General features: G+C 41.4%; 1 protein-coding gene across 4 annotated transcripts in view; it reads right to left on the bottom strand.

Annotated features, from left to right (window-relative positions):
• The window catches only part of FNDC3B (fibronectin type III domain containing 3B), a 353,074-nt gene that overhangs the window by 14,684 nt on the left and 315,725 nt on the right, over nucleotides 1-22,665 (bottom strand). For all 4 annotated transcript variants that reach the window (XM_060099137.1, XM_060099141.1, XM_060099138.1 and 1 more), the window contains 2 exons: nucleotides 13,986-14,198; nucleotides 1,303-1,469 (listed from right to left, as the gene is read on the bottom strand). In XM_060099137.1, coding sequence (XP_059955120.1) covers nucleotides 1,303-1,469; nucleotides 13,986-14,198 — 380 coding nt within the window. The remainder of the gene's footprint in view (nucleotides 1-1,302; nucleotides 1,470-13,985; nucleotides 14,199-22,665) is intronic.

Here is a 22,665-nt window from a genome sequence, read left to right as displayed (position 1 = left end):
CGAAAGGTGAAGCTACACCAAAGGGCCAGGGCATTTACTGCCCAAGTGACCCAGCAAGTATACATCCATTTATACCAGTTATCTTCGTCACATGAAGAAGCCAAAGAGCTTCTGGACCACCGAGGGGCAGGGGAGCAGGGGAAAGGTATTTACCATAAAGTGCCCTGAAAGGAACTATGGGAAACCTTCACAGAATGCAACCAGACTGTGGTCGGACCCTGACCCAGGCCCTGGAAGCCCCGCACCCTCCTGTAACGCACTCCGTGCCCTGGTGTAGCTGATACAGCGCCTCTGTGCAGAAGCAGTAAGTCAAATGGCCTTTCTCCTGGGGCCAGACACAGACAGAACCTTCTTAACAAATTGTGCTCACTGCCTAGCCACCCAAATAATACAGCCAACCCTCACTTTACCCCATGTAAAACCTGGTTCAGGTGGGCTGCTTACCTGTCAGCCTCAGAGTCATTTCGGGCAGCAGCTGGATAAAGCAAAGACAGGCAGCAGGGACCCTCACAAGAATCACACTACCGGGGAGGGGAGGGCGCAGGCTGGGACTGGGCCCAACGCTAGGTGGGAAGGGCTGAGCCAGCTCTGCCCTGTTGCTGTCTGCCTTGCTTGGCCAATCGGCTGTGCAGTGGCTGAAAATGGGAGATGAGGGCTCAGCAGACCCGGTGGAGGGAGAGCCTTGGGGGAGTGGCTTTCGCTCACTCCCTGATCCCGTGAAGGGGGCAGAGGGTAAAGCAGTCATTCACAAACCTCAAGACAAATACTCCAGGAGGTGAGAACAGGCCACTGCTACAGCTTTCCAGTGAGAGCTGCGGACTGGAGGAAAGGCTGTGAATGTTGCCTACACCAGCCTCTAATCTACTGATGCACCACAGTCATCCAAAGATGCATGTGATCCGCTGAAGAGAGACACTCAAACCTCTCCTGGTAAACTGCCATAAGCGCTACATCACCAGGAATTCACCCTAACCCAACATCTGTCACTCAGGTCGGCTTCTTTTCTTATCCATCTACCCTCCGTGGGGAAGAAACTGTCTCACCATTAAATTATTTGTGATAATAATGTACACATACTTGAGAAAAGTCATTACCGGTAAGCCCTCTCCCTTAAGGCCTCTCATTTCCCCTAGAGAACCCATTTCTCAACCATCTCTTATAGAAAGTTCTTTTGATTCTATCTTGCTGATATGAGAAATATTAGAAGAGCATATTCAAGGTCAGAATCGAGCCTCCTCCTCTTAAATCCCAACATTTCCTCACTCTCACAGAAGAGCATGACTGAATACACGGTCCACAAACCTTTGATGCTGGGGGGGACACTCTTGGTTGTGCTGAAGGTGTAGGTTTCTGAGAAAGGCCCTTCCCCAGCCTCGCTGGCTGCCTGGATTCTGAAGGAGTAGCATGTGAATTCTGTCAGCCTCTGGACCTTATAGGTGTGGCTGGGTCCTCTGTAGATTGAAATAAACCTAGAGAAAGGAGCAGAATCCATTAGCCACCTGAACTTTTATTAGTGACAAGAAATTATGATACAAATGTGGAACAGATTAGACCAACTTGGTAAATGCTTTTCATACCATCTGAATTAATAATCAACCAGTTGCTATGTTACTGTTAAGTTTAATGTCGAACATATGCTTACATAAAAGAAAAACACAAATTTAAGAACATATAAAGCTTAGAATGAGATTCCTTTAACTATGTTATAGATTCTAGAGACATCAGTTGTTCATGCTTTTGTTTACTGATAAAGAACAGAAATTTCAAATTTTTCATAATGGCAATATCTATATAATCTGATATGTTACCTTACCTTCTACTATGTACTAGGCAACGAAGTTAATGTTAATTGGGCACCGGAGAAATACAATGTCCTCTTTACCAGAATTTTCTAAATAACTGAGGTTTACCTAGAAAATTCTTTAAATTTTAACCTTTATCTTTCCAAGAGCTTTCAAAGCCCCTTTCTCAAACTAGCAAGATAACATTTACGATTATAGATCTTTGAGAAAATATATAAAAAGAAAAAATATATTTTGCTCAGAATCATCCATCAGCTTATTCAAAATAACAGAAAAACAGCACAGGTGGGCTGGACAGTTTAGACGGGCAGCTTCTGGATCCTTCTCCCTCCCATCAGGACTATTTTGTACTTCTCTGCTAAATAATATTTCCATGAGACACAGGCATAAGAGGCATGAGGATAAAAAAAACAGGCCTTACATTTTGAGTGTTTCCCCTCAGGTTTTGGAAAATTAATACTTTCACAGTGAAACGAGATTACTTAGAACTGCAATATAATGTTACCGTTTGTCTTTTTATAGTTGACTGTAAAATTTTGGAAATAATGTAACTTCCCATAAGTTATCCAGGATCTTTAGTAGATTCAGAATCTGAATCTGCTGGCCTGGGGGACACTTTGAGAACTTCTATATGAGTTAATTCAACCACACTGCCTTGTTCCTACACAGGCCAACTGTTTCTCCCAGTTTGCAGTGCTTCGTCCCAGCATCTGAAGACAATCCGCTGTCTTCAAATACTGCTCGAAGTCAGGCAGTGATAGAATCACACACAATTCAAAATGTCTCTTAGGCTGATTTGGCCTAAGGGTAAGCAGAATTTATGCACTCATTTAGCAAACATTTTTTGAACATCTGCTGTGTGCTAGACTCTGTGTACTCAGAGATGAATTAGACTTAATCCTGTGGGTTAGTTGGTCCTGTGTGTGGGCAGGGTTTTCTGAAGGAGAGCAGCAGCTTTTCCACATGCTAGCGAACATTCCCTCCAGATGGATGGAAGGAGACAGAGATTAAACAGCTTTTTTACAAAACCTGTCAGAGTCAATACTTATCTTAAAGTATCCATGCATTAATCAGCCTTTGCAGTTGAGTTCCTGAGCCCCAGTCATTTCACCTATTTAATGTTCCTCTGCTTTGCTGTGTAAGGAAGCACCTTTTACTGAAGAATGAACATTTTTAATTTCAGGAAAAGACAGAGTCCAGGCTAAAACCCAAATACCATGGTAACCTACTTAGCACTCCTGACACATTACCGCCTTAATGAAGATACCCCTTGCTAATGCTAGAGGCTATTTATTAACTCAGCCTCACCCAGGCTAGAATCTCTAACCAGAGTAATTGCCCTTACTTATACCGCAAAATGGAAGTCATGGTATAAGAAGTAGAAGTGTTACATCTTCATTACAAACTTGCAGTAAAGCCGGGTTTTTAAAGGAGTCTGGAGAGGACTGCTAGCAATAGTACTGCTTCCTCATCCGTGCTGCTCTGAGAAGAGTATTTCCGTTTGAAATAAGTTCAGTATATCTATGTAGGCAGCAGCACTCACATTCACAAAGAAACTTACTGAAGCAGATTCAGTACTCTAATTTTGTAGTATAATCTAAACTGAGCAAATAGCATATTTTCAAATATTCCAATTTTCAAGTTCATCAAAACCTGCTGTTTTTGGAATAGCTATTTTGTTCCTTTTTCTTGCTTTCCTCTTGTACCACAGCATTTTATTAATGGTTTAAAGTTGCATTCCTATTTAGAAAAAGCACCGTGGAACAGGTGATTGAAAAACTTTACAATGTTGCCATTAGTGCATTTGTTTGCCTCCAGGGACAGTGCAATAAAGCTAGTGAGAGAGCCCAGCCCGGGTTTAAATGGGTTAGTACAAGTGCTTAGAGCAGTCTTGACATGTAATAATCACTCAATATGTGTTAGTTATAATCATTTCATAATGCTGAGAAGACAGCTAACACCGAGGTTATTTTCCTTCCTCCCAGGTGGCGGGTCAGAGAGGCTGCTCTGCACACACACTGGCTGTTTACCCTCCCACCAGACCTGTCAGTGAAGTGCAGGCAAGAGCACCTCCCTCGCGAGACTGGTGGGATTCAGTGTGGAAACTCATGTAAAAGCCCCAGTTCCTACACAGAGTAGGCCTCAAATAAATATCTGTTGATCTTAAGCTTCTTTCTGTACATGCTGACAGTAACTTCTTTCAAACAATAAAGACCAACTAAAACGAAATAAAAGCACACAAGCCAACACAAAAAATATAATCCCTTTTTCACCCCAATTCTGTAATTATTTTCCATCACTCCAAGAGGCAGGAGAAGAAAGAACCTTCTTTCTTCAGAGCCAGTGATTTACAGCCAGTTGCGTGATGGCCTCTCTGGGAGGCTCCATAGGTTAACACCCTGTGGCTAGAACCACTCCAGGAGGGAATAAAAATATTCATCAAATATTTGTTTTAAAAAGGCCAACTTAATTTTAAAATTCATTAATAAGTAAGCCAGACGCCTTTGGTGACAGAATTAAACATGCTACACGTCCCAAGACACAATGATTGAAGACTCCACATTTTAAAACAACCAAGGACTCAGAGCTTGGAGCAAGGCTTTGCCATGAAGAGGAGGAGAACAGTGGCCATCCAGCCGTCCCGACGGCTATTCCTCCCCCTTACGTCATTCCCTCGACTGCTCAATCCCATGCGGGTGGCCCAGGTGACAAGGGATGCACTATGTGGGGAGTCTGCACTCCCCTGGGCCACCCCTTGGTCTATGCTGCCTGGTAAACACTGGGCCACCCTTCACCTCTCCCCCTGCCTCCTCCACACTGTTGGTGTCAAGGGGTGGGGCACGGGGACTTGGACCCAGGAAGACTGGCCATGAATCTCAGCTCCGCCCGTAAGGCTGCCAAATAGCTCGCACCTGCTAATCATTTCTCCATCTGCAAAACAGGGACAGTATCCACCTCATAGATCGTTTTGATGAGCCAAATGCAGAAATGTGGGGAAAAAGCTTAGCACTGTGCCTGACACGTAGTAAGAGTTCAATACAGGGTACCCAATGGCTCCAGACCCTGCACCGTGAGCACCACCAACCATCCTGATCAGGCTAACTCCCACCATGCAGGCCTTTCTCCAGGTTGCTGGGGCCACAACCAGTTCATGCTCCAGCAGGAAGAGGTCCATCTGAATTTGTCCTGCCACATCTGTTATGGCCTGTGCTAGACATATAGCTCTCCCCCAAATAAATTAATCTAATCTGGTGACCAAGGAGTGTACGTGAAATGCTCCCTGTTATTTTTATTACATGAATGCTCCTACGCTATAGAAACATAATGAAATTATATCAATATATAGGTATGGTTCCTAGAATGTAGTTCATGCTCAATAAAGCCACTGAGTAATTTTAGTATCAGTTCAGGCTGAGGCATGTGTAGCCACAGGGACCCTCTGTGGTATCACAGCCCCTTATAGGTCTCCCTGGAGCCCTGGGCCCACACCGGCAGTGCCTCTGAGAGGTCTTGTACTCCATCCTCAACCCCTGCTGCCCAGAGCCACATACATTTGGAGGCATCAGCCCCATGACCTAGGGCTCTTGTGAAGGCCAAGTAAGAGGACAGGTGTGGAAACACCTTGGGGCTCCGCTGTGGTGCTGCTCCATTGGTGCAGGGGCTGAAGGTACAGCGGGTAATAACAATCATTGCAGACAGCAGACTTGGATTTGAGTTCAGCTTCAACAGCCTGGTGGTCTTCACCTCTATAGCCAAGTAAGCTGTTTCCTCCTGTGTAAAATGGGCACGATAACAGTGCTGACCCCCTTAGAGAGTTGTTGTGAGAATTAAATGGGATAATGCAGAGAGAACCCATTACAAAATGCCTAGCACTTGTGAGTGCTAGATCAACATTAGTGGTTACTGTTTGTAATAACAAAGCACCAAGGTTCATGAATGATTTACCTCGTTTCTCAACACTGGAGAAACCTGAGGATGTCCCCGGACGGCATCCCTCTCACTTACATTCCCTTAGTTTTTCCGGAGCTGGAGAGAAAGCTGTGCATGTGAATACCATCCACCCTGTCCTGGAAAACCCAGGCGGAGAACAGCTGTGGAAAACAGATGAAGATGGAGCAGCAGGTCCTCTAGAAATGCTGGCCATTTATGGAAATTTGGGCATTTTTACTTAGGGAGAGGAAAAACGGAGAGAAATGCTCTCATGTACTAAAACAAATGTTTACTTGGAAGGGGAAGCAGAACGTTCGGTGGGTCACTGAAAGTTTACGGTCTAAATGAATTCTTTATGGCTTTGCCCCCAACTGGCTTCAGCTTTGACTATAATGTCTTCTTGAAACTAAACACTCTGAAGGTAACAAAAACATGTGGGCTTTAATTTGGTAATTTGGCAGTGGTTTAAAAAATATTTTACATATCTATGAATACAAAATGAATATGCTTATTCGGCTTGCCTGTCAGAGTACTCCATGGTGGGTACAAAGAGGTACAAAGACCTTGACCACAATGCAGAGTCTGTTACCTTCATGATGAACAAATCGATAACTCTCCAGGCTGTTTCTGGACACTTGGGATAATAATTGTCTTATTCACCTGGCAGGAATTTTTCTGAGATCCAAATGAAAGGACCAAGTAAATTCTATGATTTGTTATTAAATATACACTAGGAAGGCAAAACAACCAGATTTTCAAGAAATTCTTTCAACCTCAGTATTTTAGGCTTTAATATTGTGAAAGATAACTTTTTTGCACTGAAGTGCAACTGAAGGAAGAAATTCAGACATGTTACATCTTTAAATGTTTTTAAAAATCATTTTAGGGTTTCCTTGGTGGCGCAGTGGTTGAGAGTCCGCCTGCCGATGCAGGGGCACGCCGGGAGGGTCCCACATGCCACGGAGCAGCTGGGCCCGTGAGCCATGGCTGCTGAGCCTGCGTTCCGCAACGGGAAAGGTCGCAACGGTGAGAGGCCCACATACCACAAAAAAAAAAAAAAAAAAAAAAAGAAAATCATTTTAGGGGAAAATGATGATATACAAAGAATTAATTTTAAAATGTTTCCTTAAAACAGTTTTGTTTCAAAAGAAACTTCCAAGAATTCTCTGGATGGAGTATAATAAATTCACAGTAGAAAATAAGAGATAATGCTGAGGCTTGTATGTTTATTTCCTCGTTGCTGTCTACCCAGTGCAGGCTAACAGAAGCCCATTAATATTTACTCCTCAAAGTGATCTAACCTGCTGACCTAAAACGGCCTGTGGTCCACAAATGGCTGCAAATGGCACATTTCAAAACATCACAAATTAACACTCTTAGTAAGCTCAATGTGGCTATATTCCTTAGCAATGACATGTCATTGCCTTTATTTTTTCTTAATTTCCCTGGGCTCCATGGATTGTGTGTGTGTGAATTTCCTACATTACTGAAGTGACGTTTGGGAATGGAGGATGTTCAAAACAGGAATGAATAGTATGTGCCCTCACTCCACAAAGAACACTGAGTCCCGCCATGTCTATGCAGAAGCAGATGGCAGCAGATGGCATCACATGAGGACACCTGAGGCAAAGAAATGCTTTTCCAAAACTGGTTCTGATGTTGCTGAGAGTCCCAGTTTGGAGACTGAATGCTCAAGTGTCGAGAGCAATTTCCAAAAGACCATTGAGAAAAGGAGTTAATTTCCTAACCCCCATGTCCCCAGCTCCACATGGCTTGTGAGTAATCAGGCCGCAATATGTTTTGGTTATGATCCTTTTCTAAGAAATAAAATGTCACCATAGCTACTGATGAAAATCTGTACATAGAATAAAATTCCTATTTTTGATTCTTTTTGTCTGCACTGCACTTACTGATATACATCAAAAAAGAAATTTATTTATATTCAAAGAAAGTATAACTAGACTCTCTAAAGACCACCTGAGAACCTTGAAACTTTCCATTCTTCTACTTTGCTTTCAAATACGTGCAGTGAATCTCATCTTCAGGCATAGTCTTCACAGAGTCTTCCAAATTTCTGTTAGCCTACTTTTATTTTAGTGGCCTTATCTCAATCTTACCTCATTTAGGAAAAATGGAGAGGAAAATGCTATCCAATTCCATTCTGTTACTTATTTATTTTTAAATAGAAGAAAAAACTGTAGTCTGAATTCTACTTCTGGTCTAATTAAGATCTCAAATAGTTCATTTACCAATCCTCACCTTGGGCTGTCCTTAGAACATTTTAGCCTGAAAGTGAATAAGCTAGCGATAGTCTTTATTTTGCAGGATGAATCTTTATGCTCCTTTTTAAAAAAATGAAAATGCTTTTTCCCCATCAATCAGGGACTGAAGACAGGTATCACTAGCTGCATTTTGTAAAGGGAGAAACTAAGGCAAAAAGAAGTTAAGGGACATGCCTCTAGTCATCTAGAAACTCAGTAACAGATCTGGGATTACAACAGAGAATTAACACCCCTGTCGAGAACCATAACTGCCTTCTGGTGACTGAAAGCAATATAAAAATGCCATTTATCCAACAAGGGTGGTCATGTGCGTTGGGGACTCCTCCAGAAAAGCAAAGGAAGCTAATATCGAGGGTCTTTTGTGGGCACTGAGTTAGTCGTGTTACAGCTATTTCATTAATTCAGCAGTATGCTCTGAGAAATATAAGCAGGAGTTTGTTCTATAATAGGCATACATTAAGAAAGTTCACTCCGGGCCTCCCTGGTGGCGCAGTGGTTGGGAGTCCGCCTGCCGATGCAGGGGATACGGGTTCGTGCCCCGGTCTGGGGGGATCCCATATGCCGTGGAGCGGCTGGGCCCATGAGCCATGGCCGCTGGGCCTGCGCGTCCGGAGCCTGTGCTCCGCAACGGGGGAGGCCACAACAGTGAGAGGCCCGCGTACCGCAAAAAGAAAAAAAAAAAAAAAAAAAAAAAAAGTTCACTCCTGTAGTGCTCATATACCCCGGCCACTTTTGTTAGTTGCCTGGTGTATAATTTTTTAGGGTTTCTTTATGCAGATTATTTTCCATCCCTCTCTAATAGCAAACAGGCAGTCATACTGTACATATCACATAGCCCCTCCAATTTTTTTTTTTTTTTTTTTTTTTTTTTGCTGTACGCGGGCCTCTCACTGCTGTGGCCTCTCCCGTTGCGGAGCACAGGCTCCGGACACACAGGCTCCGCGGCCATGGCTCGCGGGCCCAGCCGCTCCGCGGCATATGGGATCTTCCGGGACCGGGGCACGAACCCGTGTCCCCTGCATCGGCAGGCGGACTCTCAACCACTGCGCCACCAGGGAAGCCCAGCCCCTCCAATTTTGCTGGCTAAAGGTAAAAGTGTCACAGGCACAAGGGCTGAGTTAAAAGGAGAGCAAGCGGCAATTATCCATTCTATTAGAGCCCTCTAGGCCATCCCCATTTTGCTGGAGTCTTGCTTTAAAATACGTTGGCTATCTGGGTAACCTGAACAACAGATTAACCATAAATGTATTCCTGGAACTTAAGTTCCTCTTGCCTCAGTGCTGTGTACAATTATCAGGAACAGGGACCCACAGGGTCAGGACGAGAATCAGCATCAATTCAAATTCTGTTAGGGCAGCATAACATTTCATTTCAATAACACAGACAAATGCATCTTCAAAATCATCATTACACATTATAATCTTAAAATGCATGAGCTGATCTTGTTATGCTAATCCCTGGATTCGGTTAGCACAGCATTATGAAAATGTTTACTTTTGGGTATATATTTTTCTTGCATACATAGGAACCAAAGACATTTGGATCTCTGCTAGATCTGTTAAGAATAATAGACTTAATCACTCTTAGCCAAACTAACATAATTTTTGTTTTTCTGTTGAAATTAAATAAAAACTCTTGTACTGTCTGCTCACTTTTTCACATTAATTTCTCAGCAAGATAAGCTCCTTATAGACAGGCTACATACTTCACAAGACCTAGCACACTGCGGTAATTAAAAAAAAAATTGGGGCTTCCCTGGTGGCGCAGTGGTTGAGAGTCCGCCTGCCGATGCAGGGGACGTGGGTTCGTGCCCCGGTCCGGGAAGATCCCACATGCCGCGGAGCGGCTGGGCCCGTGAGCCATGGCCGCTGAGCCTGCGCGTCCGGAGCCTGTGCCCCGCAACAGGAGAGGCCACAACAGTGAGAGGCCCGCGTACCGCAAAAAAAAAAAAAAAAAAATTGACTGAGCAATCATAATATAACTGCTACGGATAAACTTAGTCCTACTTTGAGATTGCTACGTAAATATGTAGTCAGTGACCTTGGACTGGGAATCTTGTGGGTCAAAATCTTGAATGCATGGGAAACAAATGTACTGATCAAGGGGGAAAACTTTCTACACAGCAATTCCAGGTGATTGGGATGAATTCTAGGTTGACTTACCTTGGGGCAAGGATTTGGGCAAGGTGCCCTTCTGGTATCCCTTTTATTTACATGAAGTAGCCCCAAACTTAAGATAAAAAAAAAAAAATCCAAGTGTAAAAGTACCAGAATAGAAAGGCATTTACATGGAGAAAGACCCAGGGCATGTTTCTGTTCTCTGGAGATTGTATCCTCGGTTTCCACCCAATCCTGAGTCCTTATCACTGGTCTCCATCCTAAGGCTCTCCAGCATGAGGTTATAAGACTGATTCCCTTTTAAGACTCACCCAACTTGTTACCTTTTCTAATAAGCCTTCTCTGTTCAATTTTAAGCCTAAAGTACATGACATTCTTCTACCTTCCCTCAACACTCTGTGCATGTGTCAGTCTTTAAGCCCTCCACACCATGATTTGCTGCCTCTTCTACCTATCCCCGACCAGACTGTGATCTATTCAAGAACTAAATAATGTAGATAAAGCTCTCAATGCCTGGCACTTTGTAGGTGCTCAATAAATAGTAGTGTCCTTTAGAAAGTCTGAAAATATATTTTTGGCCAAACGGCATACTTAGAAATCTCTGGGTCATTTCAGATTTTTTTGATTATGAGGTATATAAATTAAACATAATAAACCAGCAGATCACAGATGTAAAACCTTAGCGGTTTTGCCCATTAAGTGGTCACTCTTAAGGAAAGTTAGTATCTTTCTTCTAGTTTTCTTATTTGTCAAAAGCAGAAATTAAACATGAAGAAAAAAAGAGATAACATTCTCTAATCATTTACAAAAGACATCTTTTTATATAGGATTTAGCTCACAAATAATCTACAAAGATTCACTGCTTTAAGGTGAAAAGGTGGCAAGGATCTCAGAGTTCAGCTTCTAGTTCAACCCCTTTGTATTTCATGGATGCAGAAAACGCAGGAGCAATAGTTTAGCAGCTGAAATCAACTCAACTCTTTAATCTGACAATTACCAAGCAGGGAGTTATTCATTTTCACTGTGCTTCTGTTGCAAAACATGTTTAAAGACTCAGATTTCTTGCACTGGCTGGCTAGGACAGCGACAAGACTCAGACACCGCAGCCCTCCTTCTAAATGCCCACAGTGACTGGTGAGACAAGCGAACATGGCAAAAGAAATATTTTGAGAGCTGACAGCTAAGAAAGTACATTAAAACCACAATCAGACCTAACTCTGATTCTCACCTTGGCCACAGCAGGATATATAATATTTTTGCCACATCCATAATAGGAACTTGTTAGCGCTTAATGAAATCAATACACACGCTAAAGAATGTGTACACTTTTCCCCAAAGCCACAACTAGAAACCACTCTTGCAACCACAAGTTCAATGAAAAAGACAGCTGTCACTTTGGAAGAAAAGACTGGACAGGCCAGATCCAAGTCCTAAAGAACCTCAAGGGGATGAGAATTGACAAAGAGCTGTCTAAGAACAAGTATTATGATCTATCCAACTCAAAGTGTTTCTCCCTGATCTTCACTACTCAAGAGCCAAAGTTAAAGGCTTGGATTCAGGGGGCCATTCACTACAAGAGCGCAGTTTCAAGACACTAAGGAAGGTCATCTTCAAACTCAAATTAGGTCAATTTCATCCTTTTAAATCCCAGGAAAATAATTCCACAAATGGAATGAGAATTTATTATGCTCTATATTCCTATTACTTTAATAACTTCTGGGAGCACTGACAAATCTAATTTAGAAAAAGATAAATTTGGACTCTAGCCCATAAAATTAAGAAAAACACTGCTCCTAATGGTAAGTTTTCTTAAAATGCCATTTAAATTTAGGCAAGTCATTTATTTGATTAACAAGCCAGCCCCCCCACCCCTTTTTGTTTTCTTCTTCTTTTTTTTTTTTATGAGGAAGGAGCCTGTATTGATTACTAGACTCTACACTATTTTCTGTCTGGCATATTTAAATGTCTCACAGCAGCATTCTTATTTGGACCAGCATTCTTATTTGCTCATGGAGATTTTGTTCTAAGCATCTCTTCAGTTCTCTGTACAAGGCACCTCAGGTGGCTGCCCTGCAGAGGGCAGGACTGCAGCACACTGGGGATGGCAGGTTTGGTGGACAGCTGTCATTCTTCCCATATTCTTGGAGGTAATAGTAGAGGCAGCTGCATGGGGAAGTCAGGAGGTGCTGGCTCTGATCCCAATTCTGCCACCAGCTTCAAAAATGTTCCTGGGATTCACTTCTTCTAAACAGTACAACTAGAAGGTATTTTCTAAGGAAGGTTCTCCCTGCCAACAATGTAAGCCAAAAGCCCAGGAAAAAAAGAGACTCATGTACAAATTTCCCCAAATGCTAGCTTTATATATTTATCATGATTTCTGTTAGTACATAATTCCTGTTCTTGCCAGTAAGGTCAAGGAGTCTCCTACCAGTAAAGTAATGAGCCCGTGAAAAATGCATCCAAAAGCACACAGCACAGTAAGATAAATGGTCTTGTCTGTGAATGAGTATGAATTTAATCTCTAATGAACCTCCCCAAAAGAAGCCTTACCTTCTCTGTCCTTTCTACACTGGGACTCATTCCCAAAAGGACGATCACTTTTTTCCTTCTATGTCGGACTATTGTGTTTTCCAGGTCCTCCAATGTCAAGTTCAAATGTTATGTGTTTCAAAAAGCTGTTGCTGATCTTTGCAACCAACCAGTCTCTGCACTTTATTCCCTAAGTCTGCCCCCTTCAAACTCCCAGAGCGCTTTTCTCCAATGGCACTAGTGTTCTACGGCTATTTGTAGGTTGATATTATGCTTCTGGAGGGGGAAGCAGGGCCTTGCTTTCGTTCTTGAGATTGGTGTCCCCGAGGGCCCACCTCAAACAGTGCCTTCCACACAGCAGGACCCCACTGAGCTCACATGAATCCGAGTACTCGAGTACAGAGCAGAGGTAGAGGTTGGACAGGGGTCTCTGTGCTAATTAGAACCAGTTCCCCATATAAAAGAGCAGGATACTGTGATGCATGAAGAAGAAATAACAGGAACACTTACTTCCACATACACTGGTTTGTGCTTTGGCAGGTGTGCACAGGAAGGGGCAGCATGTCTACTCCATCAGGCTGTCTTGGTTTTATGCTCATCTCCTACCTCCTTCAGCTGATTCTCTCATTTGAACTTTTGGTAACAGAACTTTCTGTCATTAACTTTTGCTACGCATCTGAATTATTCCTAAATACAGTTCAGCTGCCCATCTTCTGATCGGCCATTTTCAGAGGAAATAAAGTTAGATTAAATAAATACTATGTGAAAGGCTGTATTTGATTTCTGTAGCCAAGAGTGTTCCTGAGCATGGAGTTTTATAAAGAATCTCCTATTTGCTCTAGTTAATTTGATATTATATTGCATTGCCCATAGTTACAGAGCACAATCCCCATCTGTACATCACCACAGCTATTTCAGACTGGTAAACCTGTTTGTCCGGATGGTTACTGAATATTTAAAGAGGTTAACATCTTTTCCTGAGTCTTATTTCCCTCTGCACTCGTGACTAATATAACACTATTAAACAGCATGGACTTGAATTCGACCATTTTCTTTTTGGATAATTTCTCTCCATTTTCTGGCTTTATGAAAGAAAAAAACACATATATTATCACATGTAGGGAAATCAGGATCACGAGAATGTTAATTTAGAAAATTCCAAATGGAGAATGGAGGGTGCAACTTTGGGTATTAAATGCAGGACCCAAATACCTAGGGAGTCTTTCAACAAGGAGGAAGAGTGCTTCAGAGGACAAATGAACAAGGAAGATTCCATCCCACAACCCAAAGCCATCGAATTTTCGGATGAAGCCTCAGGCCCTCACCTCTTGTTTCTGTCCTCCAGCTGCAGTGTGTACACCGTGCCATCAGCTGCGTGCGTCCTGGCGTTACCATCTCCCCATTTCAGCTTCAGGCTCTGGGGCCCGGCAGCGGCACATTCGAGCCTAGGAGGCAACGGTGGTAACGGCCGAGTTTTTGCTTTAATGAACTGACTAAATGGTCCAGCTCCAATTTCATTTATGGCCTGAATTCTGATCCTGGAAAAAGGAAAAAAAAAATCACAAAGATCGTTGGTTTAAGAAGCAGTGATTCCTCATTTGAAATAAACATTGTGTGGTGTATTTCTTACTTGCCCCTATAAGCAGTGTCGTGGAATAAAGGAAAACAAGTTAAAAATAGTTCAAGACAAATAGAGAACTGGGCAGCTCGGAAGACAGATTATCCTCTCCATTCCAAAAAATAGCCCCAAAAAACCACATTAGCAAGATATCCCTTAGTTCTTTAATTAAAAGAAAGAAAGAAAGAAAGAAAGAAAGAAAGAAAGAAAGAAAAAGAAAGAAAAAGAAAAAAAGAATGGCAGAAAAGGGAAGACATACTAAAGACTTTCATATTTCGTTCTAGCCACACTTCAGCTGCCTCAAAGTCAGTTTTGGAAGCAAGGGAGCTATAACGAATAAATGAAATAGGAGAACAAGAAAGTCTCCTTCAAATTTCAAAACAAAGGATAACAGCTCTTCAACAGCACATTTTCCTCCCCTTTCTCCAGCCTCACCCAACAACCTCTGCTAGTCCTTAACCAGTGCTATGTGTGCAGGCACTGCTGGTAACAGAGTGTCATTCAGATGTGCAATTATCTTAACTGGATGTTTACTATGTGCAGTGTTATGGGTAATAAAGATATACTAACACTGCTCTCATGGTCTAGGAACTGAAAATCAAACAGTTAAAATGTATATAGAAAAAATTTCCTATTATCATTCCTGTTTTTCTTGTTCCTCTACTTCCTTACTAGTTGATTGAAAAAGTTCTCCAAGGTCATCACACAACACATTGATGGCACTGCTCCACCTTCATCCTCAACACTCCTTCCCGCAGTGACTGCATGTTATTGAAGCTTGCCTCCTGGCACTGAGTGACCTGCAGACCCCTGCAGAGGCCTTTCTCCTCTGCTTCTCGGACCAAAGGTCTCACACTAGCTCCCACCCCACCCTCTGCTCTTCCTCTCTTCTTCTGTACAATATGGACAGTCCTCTCAATAACCTCAGCATTCCACAGCTTCATCCACTTAAGATCTTCCCCAGGTCTGCCTCTCCTCCATCTCTTCATGTCTCATTACTAGGCCTCTAGTAGAAACTTTCACCCAGATCCCTTGCTAGGTACATAGGCATCTTATTGGGCTGAATGAGCAGTGTGGTGTCACTAGTTCTAAAAGTTTCAACATTTAAACTTGATTTGAGTTTGAAACAGTGTTTCAAAACACATGATAATAAAAAATATAGTCAAAGAGAAATTCTCAGGAAACAGATCTGTTTAAAATATTCTTATAATTTAGTTTTATGTACTTCTCACTTACAGCAATTATTGCTTATATCTAAATAGAAAATATCATTTAGGTATTACAATACCTTAATCCATCATATGACCTCAAGTTAACCTTAATTCTTCAAATTTAAAATTACATAGTTCAGCAAGTCAATCTAATGACACATCTGTAAGTTGTTAAGAAGGAAAAAAAACAATAGATTAATTCCAGGTGAGATGGAGTAGGCACACTCCACCCTGTCTCTCTCACTGAATGCAGCTATTAAACCTGGACAAAATAAACAGAGCAGCTATTTAAGAAGTCCAAAAAGGAAATAGTAGCTGAAGGATTTGGGGAAGAATTTGAACTATCACCAAACCAACAGTGAATTTACCATTTTCCCCCTCCATTACTCACTGGATTAGACTCAACGCAGCCTGAAATCCAGGACCAGACATTTGCACGGGCAGAGAGCTGCCTGGCGCAAAAGAAAGCAAAGAGTCTCTGAATGGTCAGAGTGAATGGGGGAAAATTCCCCCATTCCTCTTTTTTTTTTTCTTTTCTACACTGTCTCATTCTCCAACCCTTAGCCTGTTCCATCATATTAACAGCCTAAAGAAGAAAAACCATATGATCATACTCACTGATACAGAAAAAGCATCTAATGAAATCCAACATATGTTCATAATAAAAATTCCCAGCAAACTAGGGATAGAAGGGAAATTTCTCAACCCAAAAGGGGCATCTATAGAAATACCTGCAGCTAACATTACACTTAACGGTGAAAGACTAAATGAAAGATCAGAACAAAGCAAGGATGTCTACTCTCACCACTCCTATTTAATGTCAGGTACCAGTCCCAGCCAGTGGGGGGTGGGGGGGGGGTGGGGAAGGCACAGAGATAGGAAATAAAGAGATATACTGCAATACACTGCTGAGACTATTGAAGACCACCTAACTAGAGAGAGATATACTGTGATCATGAATTGGAAGACTCTACACAGAAAAAATGTCAATTCTTCCAAAACTGGATCTATAGATACAATGCAATTCTAATAAAATTCCAGCAGGATTCTTCTTAGTAGATATAGCTAAGTTGATTCTAAAAGTTACGTGGCAAGATAAAGGAACTAAAATTGCTAACACAAATCTGAAACATAAGAATAAAGTTGGAAGAATCACACTATCTGATTTAGAACTTACTATAAAGCTTACTATAAAGTATTCAAGATAGTGTGGTATCAGACAGACATATAGACCAACAGAACCAACACATATATAGCCAACTGATTTTCAAAACTGTGCAGAATTAATTCAACGAAGAAAGAATAGTCTTCTTAACAAGTGGTATTGGAACAACTGGATATCAAAAGGAAAAATATATAAATCTCAATCTAAACCTCAGATCTTATTCAAAAGTTAACTCATGGATCACAGATCTAAGTATAGAATGTAAAATATAAAACTCTTAAGAAAACAGGAGGAAATACTTGTTACCTAGAATTAAAGAATTTTTAGATATGATGTGAAAAGAATGTATCTAGAATGCATCTAAGACCTTTCAAAACTCAGCAGCAAAACAACACAAAACAACCCAACTAATTAAAAAATGGGCAAAAGACTGGAATAAACATTCCACCAAAGAGGATATACACATGGCAAATATGCACACAAAAAGATGTTTAACATCATTAGCCACTAGGAAAATGCAAATTAAAACTACAATGGGGTAATACTATATCCCTATTAAAATGGCCAAAATAGAAAATGCTTATTAATACCATTCTGGCAAGGATAAGGAACAACTGAAACTCTCCTATTTTGCTGGTGAGAATGCAAAATGGTATAGTTACATTGGAAAACAATTTGCTTACAAAGTTTCTTATAAACTTTAACATACATTTATCATATGACCCAGCAATCACACCTCTTGGACTTTACTCTAGAGGAATTAAAGTTTACGTTCACACAAAAACCTGCACATACACGTTTATACCAGCTCTATTCATAATCACCCAAAACTGGATGAATATCTGCCTCACAGTTTGGAATGTAGCAAACACTTATCGCTGATAAAGTACAGCAAAAGTTCCATTACAAAGAGCCTTACTTTTCCCAGATTCTATTAAACTAGGGCTACATCAGGTCTCTTGTAGATAATGCAATGTCAGTCTTTCAACATAGCATTGAAAGACTACAACAAAGTCTTCTTTGCTTCCCAGCATGAGTCTTGTAAAATAGCTGCATAGTATTAAGATAAGAGTTTTTTCCCTATGATTTGAAAAGTAAGAAATTTTTCTGCAACTGGAGAGAAAAAATCTTTTTTAAAAGGTGGTCATCATTGTGGTAGAAATTACTACCTTTTTTCCCTACTCAGGAAAAGGGGATTAAGCCAGACTTTAAGTCTCAGTCTTTTTTCAATGTTGTACAAATTTCCTCACTTACAAGGTTTATATCAATGTCTTTCCACTGTCCAGACTGCCATTCCTTCCCTTTATTCTGGGCAGAGGTACTCCTAGAGCCCAGAGGCCAAGATGCTTCCTTCCATCTGCTTGCCCATATTCCTCCAGAGCCAAGCTCACCTGTATTCAAGGTGATCCTACTGTTTTGCTCCATGCAGCCTCAACAGCCCTTAGCTACATTAATAAGTAAAAGGAAGGGAGGTAATGGGTTGCTTCAGATTGTTGTTCTGCTCAAGACAAAAAATTATGAGATCTGAATCATTTATAAGAATTAAAAAATAGTTTATAATACACAAGTATCAAGATGAAGAAAGAAATGTAGATTTAACATTTACTTTCTTTTGTAAATTCATTTTCTTCACAAGGCCTCCCCAGTATTTTGATAGGTACTAGGTTCCTAATATCTGTAGCTCTAGGGTTCTCTGACCTTTTAACTGGGAAGTGTTTGGTAGGCATATCGAATGTTAGCCATACATACATACACATACACACACACATACACACACCAAGAACAAGAATATTATGGTAGCATTTTAACTCTCTTTAGCAGTGAAGTCTTTCTGGCTACTCTGCTCATCACTTTGGTGACCTTGGGGAAAGTATCTAACACCTTTAACTAACAGTTTCCTCCTCTATGAAATCAGGTAGTAATATCTTCGCTGCATTTACAAATAGGATTACTTAATTAAGACAAGGAATATGGGAAGTACTTTCTTTCTTTTAATTTTTATAAATTTATTTATTTAGCTTATTTATTCTTGGCTGCGCTGGGTCTTCATTGCTGCGCACGGGGTTTCTCTAGCTGCGGCAAGCAGGCTTCTCATTGCCGTGGCTTCTCTTGTTGCGGAGCATGGGCTCTAGGCACGTGGGCTTCAGTAGTTGTGGCACGCGGGCTCAGCAGTTGTGGCTCGTGGGCTCCAGAGCGCAGGCTCAGTAGTTGTGGTGCACGGGCTTAGTTGCTCCGCGGCATGTGGGATCTTCCCAGACCAGGGCTCGAACCCGTGTCCCCTGCGTTGGCAGGCAGATTCTCAACCACTGCACCACCAGGGAAGCCCAGTACTTTCTATTTTTAATATTTTATACTTTGCCATACAATCAGAAAAGGATTCAAGGTGGCTAAAAGCACTTTGGTGAACTTTAAAGTGCTACTTTATGGAGTTACTATTTTTATGACTTCTTTTAAGACCGTATTCCTCCCTAGAGCAGTGAAGAAAATGTGTTGGGCATCTATAGGAGCGGCACTGTACTGGGCACACAAACGTATATCTTCGTTTTAGTTGTATTACTACCACCACTGCACTTCATTACTTGAGGAATTTGCTGATACGATCTATGTTTCTCCTTGCTCTCAATTATGGCCAAGGACCGAGCAATAGCTAAAAGGACTGCCTTCTCAGAAGGTGAGATAACAGCTTAGAAACAGATGAAAATGTTAATAACCACCGCAGCAAACAGCACTGAGAACTTGCTCTGTTCAAGGGACTATGCTATGGAGTAGGAACTAGTACAGTTGTCCCTCAGGACCTGCAGAGGATTGTTCCCAGGACTCCTGTGGATACTAAAATCCATGGATGCTCAAGTCCCATATATAAAATGGCACAGTTCAGTCGGCCCTCTGTACCCGTGGATGCGGTGAGATGACTGTTTTCTCTTCTTTCTTTCTTTCTTTCTTTCTATCTATCTAATCTATCTAGGCCACACCATGAGCCTCTCAGGATCTTAGTTCCCTGACCAGGGATTGATCCCACACCCCCTGCAGTGGAAGCGCGGAGCCCTAACCACTGGACCGCCAGGGAAGTCCCTTCTCTTGCTTTCAGAGATGAGGAAACTGCAGTTAAACTCAGGTTAAATAACTCCATCTAATTGATACAGTGGCTACTAGGTGCTGAAGTCTAGATTTGATAGTCTCTAATTTCTACCCCAACCCCATGAGGAAGGAATTAACTCTATTTCACAAGTGCAGGAACTGAGGCCGGCTAGGTTCAGTCATTTGCACTAATCTTCACAGCAGATATAGGTCAGATCTGGGTGTGAACCTTGTCTTTCTAGGCTCAAAGTCTTTGTGCATTCTGACACACCATTCCCTCCAAGCATAACTTGAGCCAAACGCAGCTTCTAATCCAACCAAAAGATAATTTTATTTCAAACCACACTTTCAGTTCAACAACTGCCTTTTGCCAATGAAACAGACATTTAGAACAGTCAAATTTATTTTCACATTAGTAAAACAACTTTTGGCCTTGGAATGAACTGCCTAGGTTTTAAAATACTTGCTTCAATTTATTCAGATAACAAAATGTGTTTCAGTAAAATTGCATGGAAAACATTTTTCCATGTAGCTGATGTACTGAACTAATGTTATTCAGTTTTAATGATAAAGTAGCACTCAAAACTGAAATAGAACTGAGGAACTGATCAAATGAGGCCATGTCTTCTAAAAATATTAAGAACTCTTAGTCTAGGAGGCAGAGAAAACTGAACAAGGACTAAAGGTAGTTAATATTTCTTTTGTCTTGGGATGAAAAATGCAGTGTGTGAAAATAATTTCCTAATCCCAGTGAGAGCTCACCCAGGACTGATTAAAAAAAAAAACCACCAAACACTAACCTGAGGAACAATCCTAAAAATTTGCCTCAGAAAAAAATAATTTTCAAGTTTTATTAAATTAGTCTATCCCAAACCCAAACTTGAGACATTTTCTCTTTAACTGAAGTAATATGTTAATCTTGACATTTAGATAGGATCTGCATTTTTTCTTTTAACATGCAATGTGTATCATTTTCTGAAATCTTAAGCTCTGCAAAGTAAGTACAAGGGAAATGGAATTTTGCTTTCCAATCCAGGGAAGTGACTTAACTCTGAGAAGCTCTATCTTGGCAGGACTAATGTGAAAAATCTCTTTAAGTATCTAGAAGTCTGCAATATCCATCAATACACTGATAATACTGATTAAATAAATTAAGAAGTATACTCTTTATAAATTTTGATTGAAAATCCACTATTAAAATAATATCTTCTAATTTTAGATGCCAAATACATTACTGCTTCAGAAGATCATAGCCTAACATAATGCACTTTACACACTCTCTCTGTCAAATGACACTACGTATGCTAAAAGAAGAACGACTTTGAAAACTGGGGAAGGTGACTTCTCAATCACAATTAGCCGTCCCAGTACTCGGGATGCCTCCAGTGAGGGGACAGTGAGGACAGCATCCCCGCTTCCTCCATGAAGAGCTGGGGTAAGACAGGCCTAAGAAGCAAAAGATGGGCTTTTTAGCCCACCAATCTACCTAATCATCCAATTAAGAAGAGAAAAATATGAAGGAGTATCATCTTCAGATAACTTCTGAGGAAATAATAAATAGTAGCTTAAATACAGAAAACCTCTTTAGGGGAAAAGATGTGTTCAGCATAAAGTTACTCGGAGAAGGCTCCCTGGAAGGGTAACCTTAGCTAGCTCAGAGTCATCCCTCCCTTCAACCAAGCTACTTCTGACAGCTCCTCAGAGACCAGTGCCACATTCCGTCTCCAGGCACTTAGACTTGCTTTTCTTCGTGCCCTGTCTTGACAGGAAAGAAACCTTAAATGTCTCCTGTGGCTTAAAGGATAATGCCATATCCCCACACACATTTCTATCTGTAATCTGGTCATAACCCACCTGCCAGCTCCTTTCTTCCCTACTCTACCAGGCATTAGCAACAGATAATTTATTGAGTGCTTACTTACCAGATGTCAGGTCCCACACAAGGTGCCTGAAGTCTAAAACATGACAACCCTATTATGTAAAGTAATTATCCCCATTTTACAGATCAGAAAACTGAGGCACAGAGAGCCTAGATAGCTTGCCACGGGTCACAGAGGCACCAAGTGAGAGACTCAGGATTGATGTCAAGGCTGTCTGACTCCAGTCCACTACTTTTGAACTACTTAGAACTTGTCCCCTTATAAAGCCCACTTCATCTTGTTAGAATGAAATGATTTATGATTCACTTCTTGACAGGTTTATGTAGTGCTTGACATATACTAAGGACTCAACAAATGCTATTTTCATCCCCATTTTACCTAGCAAAAACAGCACAGCAAACAAATCTACCTTAAGTGTTAGTTATTTGACAGCTCAATATGAGTCAGACATATAATGAGGTTGCCAAAAAAAGTAATCGTAGGCAACCTTACTAACTGCTCAATATGGAGAACAAGGAAGGTGACAGTCTTGCTCTGCTCTGAGCCAGCCAGAACATTCCTGGAGGTCAGGGCACTACTCATTAAAGAGGCCATCAAGAAACAGAAATCACCCGATGAAGAGGATTGAGGGGGTTATAGAAAACCCATGCCAGTGAAGACAGATCTGAATGAAGTGAAGATGGTTAAGTAGGAGACAGCTGAAATAATAAGATAATGATGTCTAGGCCCTAGGAGTGGGGCTCAGACTTCTGTATTTTGCAAAACCTCTCCAGGTGATTCCTAAATACATTAGCATTCCAGAATCATTGCTCTAGGGCAGAGTTCTCAAACTTTTAACATGCATCAGAATTTCCTGCAGGGCTAATTAAAGCACAGAGTGCTGGGCCCCACCCCGAGGGTTCCTGATTTGTAGGCCTCCAGTAGGGCCTGATACATTACATTTTAATAAGTTTCTAGGTGATGCTGAGGCTGCTGGTCCAGGAACCATGTTTTGAATATCACTGCTCTGGGGGAGAGCCCAGGATCAACTGAGTAGATTTTAGCTATAGAGAG

Source organism: Mesoplodon densirostris, chromosome 5 (genome assembly GCF_025265405.1).
Source record: "Mesoplodon densirostris isolate mMesDen1 chromosome 5, mMesDen1 primary haplotype, whole genome shotgun sequence".
NCBI lineage: Eukaryota > Metazoa > Chordata > Mammalia > Artiodactyla > Ziphiidae > Mesoplodon > Mesoplodon densirostris.
The sequence above is the reverse complement of the archived record's forward strand: the minus strand, read 5'-3'. Positions and strand labels throughout refer to the sequence as shown.